The 7,853-nt window shown below is 42.8% G+C and overlaps 1 protein-coding gene across 1 annotated transcript; it reads left to right on the top strand.

Annotated features, from left to right (window-relative positions):
* The first annotated feature begins 256 nt into the window (after positions 1-256).
* On the top strand, positions 257-2,536 carry LOC148849140 (uncharacterized). The gene has a single exon (XM_088952343.1). It carries the CDS (start codon positions 1,045-1,047, stop codon positions 2,314-2,316), a length of 1,272 nt encoding a protein of 423 aa, XP_088808469.1. The 5' UTR covers positions 257-1,044; the 3' UTR covers positions 2,317-2,536.
* Positions 2,537-7,853: the final 5,317 nt, after the last annotated feature.

Raw genomic sequence — 7,853 nt, 5'->3', positions numbered from 1 at the left:
TTTGGTCCCACACTGCTCAGTGGTCACTGCTGATGGTGGTAGGAGACAAAAACAAGATCGAAAAAGTTGAAGAAGGCGTACAGCTTACCCTACTCGATGCCCTTGTCCTACCAACTTTATCGCCTACTCTGACGGTCAATTGTTCTTAATGATCCGTCTGGCATGGCAGACATGTTTGGATTAACCTGCTTGTCCCGTTTACTCCGCCCTGCCTTCATGGTTAACTCGATTCCGCCTTAAACCTAAACCTTAAAATTACGAGATTGTTCCGTTTGGCTGTAATTCCATTTCTGTAACCGAAAATTTTCTTTCTTTTCATTTAGTTTTTCCTTATTCTAAAATAGACGAAATTCCGTTTGGCTGTTCTTCTTTGAATTTAGATAATCAAGCAATTTCAGCAAAGCAGATTATCAAGAGATATGGACGTGGCTGAATATTCCTTTACGTATACGTAACATTAGTCGTCATACCATGCTCATCTGCTTCTAACATGCAGACATTATCAAGGGCACACAGAGGGAAGTATTCTATGCATTATTTTTTTTTTAATTCATTTTTTTACCTTTTTTTCTCTCTTTTCGATTAAAATTTTCTGATTCCTCTGAGTACTTCACTGCTCTCTCTCTCTCTTCTCTTTTTCGTCCGTTTGGGCTCGAGAAAACATACAAATTTAAATACGGCAGTGGTGAGGAGGTCTGACAATTACCCGTGAGGAGTGAGACCTCAACGAAAAATCTTTGATCAAAGAGAAAAGGGAGAAGAAAAAGCCAGCACTTTCTCTTGCATTTGTCGTTTGTATTCTTTCTTCTCTTCTCAAATCCAACTTCATCTCCATCTTGTATCTCTCGCATTCTTTTTTCCGCCTTTCTGAACGGACGGTGTTGATGTTTGCATTTCTCTTTCTTTCTGTTCCTACAATTTTTTCCTGCGGCTAACTCGCTCGTCTCTGAAGCTTGAAGACTGAACTGAAGGTAAAGCTTGCTTGTGATCTCCAAGGGAAAACGGAGAGCGAAGGCCGAAGGAGTGGAAGGAGAAAAAAAGGAAATGGGTGGTCCTTGTTTCCATCTATCGGTTCTGTTTTTGTTCTTATTTACAGTTTCAGAGCTGTTGAGCAAAGGAGATTCCAGAACGTATTGGAGAGATGCAGAGAGTTTGAAGGAGCTGAAGAGGGCTATCGATTTTGGGTCAGTGACGCCGGGATCTTGTTTGAGCTCGTGGGACTTCTCGGTGGACCCATGCGACAACATCTTTAGCGAGCGGTTTACTTGTGGGTTCAGATGCGACCGCGTAGTCGCCGGCCGCAGCCGAGTCACCGAAATCAGCCTCGACCGAGCTGGGTACACCGGCTCCCTCTCTTCCTCCGCCTGGAACCTCCCTTACTTGCAAATCCTCGACCTCGCCGACAATTCCTTATCTGGATCCATCCCAAACCCGCTTTCCAACCTGACTCGCCTCCGCCGACTCGCTCTCTCGAGAAATTCGTTCTCCGGCGAGATACCCACCTCCATTGGGTCCCTCTCTAGTCTCGAAGAGCTCTACCTCGACAACAACCGTCTTCAGGGTCCAATTCCCCCGAGCTTCAACGGTTTGGTAAGCTTAAAAAGGCTAGAGCTTCAAGGTAACAACCTCTCCGGCGAGTTTCCTAATTTGGGTTCCCTAGAGAACCTATATTTCTTGGATGCCAGCGACAATAAGATCTCCGGGCGCGTTCCGACGAACATCCCGGGGTCCTTGGTTGAGCTTTCGATGAGAAACAATTACCTAGAAGGACCTTTCCCGGCGAACATTCGGGATTTGGGCTTCCTACAAGTGATTGATTTCACTAACAACCGAATTTCCGGGGCTGTTCCATCTCCTCTGTTCGACCACCCATCACTGCAGCAACTCTCTCTGTCTCACAACAAATTCTCGTCTTTACAAGTGCCCTGGAACCTGGGCATCCGGAGCGAGTTGATAGCAGTTGATCTCAGTTACAACGAACTTGGAGGATTGTTGCCGGCTTTCATGGCGATGATGCCGAAGCTGTCAGCATTGTCGTTGGAGCACAACAAGTTTACAGGGATGATACCATCTCAATATGCTCTGAGAGCCGTCGTTCCCATCGCGGGAGCATCACAGTTGGTGAGGCTCTTACTTGGGGGAAACTACTTGTTTGGGCCGATACCAGGACCCCTAATGGCACTGAAACCGGGTTCAGCAACGGTGAATTTAGTGGACAACTGTTTGTTTAGCTGCCCACCGACGTTTTTCTTCTGTCAAGGTGGGGAGCAGAAGTCGTTAATAGTGTGTAAGAGTTTTGGACCGATGATTCCTTGAAGACTGTGCAAGTTCAAAATATCAAAGAGGAGAGAGAGCAAGGAGCTCTCTAATAACTATCCTGATTCCTGCCTGAATCGCGATCTCTCTTTCTTCCCTTTCTTCTTTAACAATTCTTTATTATCTATTTCAGGAAAAATATATTTAACTGTGAATGTCAAATTGTTAATTTGAAATATGGAAACGAGAAAGGAAAGGAGCAGTAACGTCCATTCTGTTATGTTTTGATTTTGTTTGTAATCTCATCTATGTTACGAGTGGAAACGGAGCAGACGAGCAGGAGACAACGTCCCAATGGAGTGTCCGTCTAGAAGTCTGGAATCCTTCTTTTGCTTGCTCTCTGTGATTCGACTCTGTCTTCCTGTGTCTAAGCTGCTTCTGGGACTTGTGGTCTTGGTTTTTCAAGTACTGATGGCGTCACTCTTCGTACAGGATCCACTGTTTTTTATGTATACTGCTACACTGGCAGAATAAAATCCAACGGTCGACTGTTGGGAGGGTACATTTCTTGTTATATCAATATTTTTTGGATGGATCATGGAACCACGCGGAGCACATGCAAGAGGCTTATGTGTTCACAATCAGGGTGTTTTGGGATGATTTCATCTTATCTTTATATATAAATATATATAACAAGTTAACGTCTAAGTTGTTTGCATGGTGTGCGAGCAGCATTTTTGGACTTATAGAAATTCGAGGTTCTGTTGCCGTAGATCCGGCTAGTCCATGTTAAAATTTTAAATTTGTGATGAGTGCTGAGTTCCACGCTAAAATTTATAATATAACTCAGGCAAATGGTTTTGCAATTCCAAAATCTTAATGGAAATATTAAAACCAAGAATATTGCATGAAAAATATTTGTCTGAAGGAAAAGATAGGGAAAGATAAGGGAAAAGTAAAGAAACCTATAAAAAGTTTCGCTTCATCGCCTCTTGGTGCAAGTTTGAGTATCTCTTCTCTGCTGGTTCATTAGCAACTAAGACACTAAAAAATGGCTACTACCTAATGCAAATGAGGCATTAAGACAATGAGTCTCTTAGAGACACGCAATTGAGGCATCAAGACAATGAATCTCTTAGTTCTTGGTGAGATTTAACACCGAATCTATCTAGGTTCAAAATCTAGACCAATCAGTAGCAATGGTCGTCTTGATGTATGACTTACAGACCTCCGGATTTAATTTCTCCCTTGAGAAGGCCCCACATAATGTGCAAGAGATCCTCACTTGTGCCTAGAAGGACATTAACGCCAAAGAGGCATAAGTGAACTGGAGGGAAGTTGAATAAGAGAGGCATGACTGGAAGCAAAAGGAGCACGAAGACCATAAACTCCTCCATGATAAAAAATGTTGGACAGGTGATGGAATTATAGGCCAAGGAGCTCCTCATCAATCTTTCAGAACTACACACCTTTGAGTGCACCTCCAGTCGAGATCCTCTTCTAGGTTAGGAATCAACACTTTCATCAGATGGCCCAAAAAAATGAAATCTTAGGGAAACATGAGGACTAGGGATAAGTACTACGAATTCCACCAAAACCATGACCATGACATGGAGGATTATTAGAACTTTTGTTGTCACATTGAAGACCTCGTTTGATGAGGCTATCTTAACGGGTATGTTGTTGACCGTCGAAATTTGTGCAAGCCTGACTTAAGTTGTGCTAATGCACCTGAAAACCAAAATCCCTCTCTTGTCATAGCAATTATGACTATCTCTAGAGGAACGATGATAGGGAGAGAAAGCTCTTCAGCCTGGAAGGCCTATACTCAATTGAATCAAGTTAATAACCAAGCCTAAAAGATGCTCAAAGGGGACACTCTCATCACTTTCACCAAGGATAATTTGGATGAAGTTCAAATGCCCAATGATGACACACTTATGATCTCAGTCAACATTGCTATCTATAAAGTGTGTTTAGTCCTCGTCGACACCAGTAGCTTAGCCGACATTATGTTCAATGAGGCATTCTATAGGATGAAGATTAGATAGAGCATCTATAGGCGGTCAATGCCCCTCTAGTAAGGTTCTATCGTAACATCACAAGACTGAAGGGAAGAATAACCCTACTGCTCATGATGGGGGAAGTGAAGGGATGAGAGATCCATCGTATGGACGCCCAAATTTTACGGAATAAGGTGGGCAAATTTCAAAAAAAAATTCTCTCCCTACAACTGGGAATCACATTCCCTATTTTAGAAAATCATATTTTTAAAGATCAATCTTGAACCATAAACTGAACCAGATCTGAACAAAAGTAGTAGAAGAGGATTATACCTGATACGGAGAAATAATATCTCACAACGAAAGTGTTCACGCCCAAGGAAGGATCCAAAGACTGTTCCCACTGAAGATGGCGTAGTGTAGGATGGAGCGGAATCAGTAGTGTTCTCTCCAAGAACTTAATCCTTCGCAAGAAATAGCAGGATGGCACCTGAGCACAGCTTCCTATCAGTCCCTTCACAAGGAACTGATGTCAAGATCGAATCTTGATTTCTCCCACTGAACTGGAGGTCGAACTGGCAGGTGAGGCGGCACTAGGAAAGAGGCGACAAGAAAGAATTTCGTAGGGTTGCTGAATTCTTCCTTCTGTGATTTCATCTCTGAAGAGGATGTGAAAGTATATCTTTTAAAGGCTGCCACCCCCTCCTTCTTCTGTAACCTTGAAGGGATCAACTTCTAATCCCATTAGGAGTTGCTGATCCAAGTCATATTAGGATTAGACTTCCCATAAAGTGATAAGGGTAAACCCTTACCTCATCTGCAGATTGGATGAGTCTTCTCCTAATCTCATTAGGAGGTTTTTAGATTTGAATCACATTCAAATCTAGACTCTATGAGTGAATAGGGTTAAGTCCCAATCCTATCTGCTAATCCATCTCAAAATTTGCCCCTTATTTAACTACTTAAATTAGTCCAGTTCGAAATGGGCTTTAGGCCCATTAAGGTTATGTGCTCACTTAGCCTTCCTTACTGCTGCCCAATTGGGCTTCTTTGTATGGCGTGGGACCCAAACATTGATCTACACATCAGCCACATGGGTTCAGCACAGCCATTGTTACAAGGCCTGGCAGAATACATTGTTATGAACAGTGCACCCCTAGAAACCCATCATATGGGCTCTATAAGCCCAACACTTACCCTAAGTAGTCCCTAGGCCAAGCCACCTTGTAACACCCAAGGACTGTGGGCAGATGCAAGATTAGCCCATCAGGTATTACCCTCAATGGTCTTGCACTAAACCTCTTAGCCCATAATGATCAAACATTGCCCGACAAAAGAGGACCTCTCCCTCGGCTGCAAGGAACAGTGTTGCACTCTCTATTCACATTGATCCCGGGAATTAAAACCTTTTGCAAACATTTTGGAAACCATAATATATATACTTTTATATCTCATATAAAATATATTTTGCAAAACAAATCTCAATGATTGAAATCGGTTGCCGGTAGTCTTAGCTTCCATCAGTGAGAGTGCATCCCCGATCATTACCATTGTCTGACAAAGCGGCTGATCCTGTCACTATGATCACCCACTCAAATGAATTCTCAAACTGTCCCAACATACCCAGGTTTTGACCCCCGCTAAGGATCTCACTGATTGGTACATCAAAGACAGCCCAATTTGACACCTAGTGCAGTATCATAATCGAGTCTTGGGGTCGGGTAGAACTTTTCAGTTTTGCCCATTAATCTCTAAGGCCCATGGCAATACTGGAAATCTGGTCCAGTTCAAAGATTCAATTAATCCTACACTACATGTGCCTAGGGCACACCCTGGCGGCTGAGATAGGCCACCCCAACCGATTTAGTGGCACATTAGTGTTAGCCTTATCTGAATAGGTCTCCCCAGACCGACGCACTGGCTGTGAACATTCTAATCTAACACAGGTCTCAATAAGTGTCCAGTTTAAGGGTATTACACAGAAACACACCATAGGAATATGAATCAAATATGTACTTTATTCATTTACAATAAACTCATAATGTACATCATTTTGATTGAATCTAGGGGCATACAAAAACTGTCTAACAGCTCCCAATTGCACTTAGGTCCAATCCGGTGCAAGCTGGAGTCCCATGCTTTCACCGTGTTTCTCAAACACTATTTGTGATAGTGGCTTCGTCAATGGGTTTGCCACATTCTCCGCTGATGCTACCTCTTAACATCAACCTCCCATTATCACACAATAGTGGAGTGGGTGATGTGTTGAATTCCAAATTCAGGAATGAACACCTTCATTCATAAGGCAGCCTCACTTACGGCAATGTATTCGGCTTGGGTTGTGGACTGTTAATTTGCTACTTAGGACCCCTGTTTGTTGACATTTAGGAAGCAACACACGATTCTATCATGAAAACATACCCAGATGTAGACTATCTATCATCTGGATCCGACTGGAAATCAGCATCAGTATACCCCTGGATCTGTAGTGAGCTACCATCAAATACCAGACAAAACTCTTTTGTCCTTTGAAGGTACTTAAGTATATTTTTCACAGCAGTCTAGTGCTCTTGCCCTGGGTTGGCTTGAAATCTGGTTACCACACTCACTGCCTGAGCAATGTCGGGTCGAGTGCACGGCATGGCATACATGATGCTCCCTACGGCAGAGGCATAGGGAGCGTCCTTCCTGCCCTCAATCTCCTCAGAGGTCTTGGGAGACATCTTCTTGGAGAGAGTGACTCCGTGCCTGAAAGGAACATTTCCCTTCTTAGAGTTCTCCATGCTGTCAATGTAAGTAGATTGGGATAATCCTATTATCCACTTCGATCTATCTCTATAGAGTCGAATACCCAGTATATAGGAGGCTTAACAAAGATCTTTAATGGAGAATTGCTGTGAAAGCCATGCTTTCACTGTAGTTAACATTCCTACATCATTTCCAATGACTAGAATTTCATCTACATACGAACAACCCATCCTCATGCTAATGATGGAAGGCCTCTAGAGAGTTCATTATATGAATCTCCCTATCATATGCATTCATAATAGCTGGAGGGAACAATAAATTATGCCCTAGTTTGATCTAGGTCAAACCAAAAGTGAGGGAGATCATCCAATGACCTCCATGAGGTGCGGGGCCCAACACTGAGGGAGGTCATCCAATGACCTAAAAGGACACCATGGCAATGATGTGCATTCAGCCATGGTGTGCGCAAGAGCCACTATCAATTCAGCACGGGCCAAGAACTTATGGCCCATGTATGTAGCACATCACACATCCATACATCACAGGCAAGCATAAATTGATCCAATCAATTAAATATCTATAAATCCCATTTTTTTTTAATCCATAATATTAACCATTAATATTATCTAGGTATATGGGTTGAAAGAGGGTTGATCAGTTCGGCCCATATAGCTTTTTCCGTAGAGTGGGCTTTTACCAGTTTTATCAACTTAAAACTAGGCCTTTACAGGTTGGGCCAAATTAAACATTTAATTAATTATCAAATGTTTGTCTGATGAAGCAAGAATAGAAGCTCTATCATTACCTTTGTCCAACAAAGGGGCTGATCCTGTCACTATGATCACC

The sequence above is a fragment of the Nelumbo lutea genome, chromosome 6 (genome assembly GCF_056320005.1).
Source record: "Nelumbo lutea isolate HS-2025 chromosome 6, American lotus-T2T, whole genome shotgun sequence".
In the NCBI taxonomy this organism is placed as follows: domain Eukaryota; kingdom Viridiplantae; phylum Streptophyta; class Magnoliopsida; order Proteales; family Nelumbonaceae; genus Nelumbo; species Nelumbo lutea.
The sequence above is the reverse complement of the archived record's forward strand: the minus strand, read 5'-3'. Positions and strand labels throughout refer to the sequence as shown.

Coding starts and splice junctions, on each gene's coding strand:
- LOC148849140 (XM_088952343.1), top strand. CDS start 1,045: ATGGGTGGTCCTTGTTTCCATCTATCGGTTCTGTTTTTGTTCTTATTT.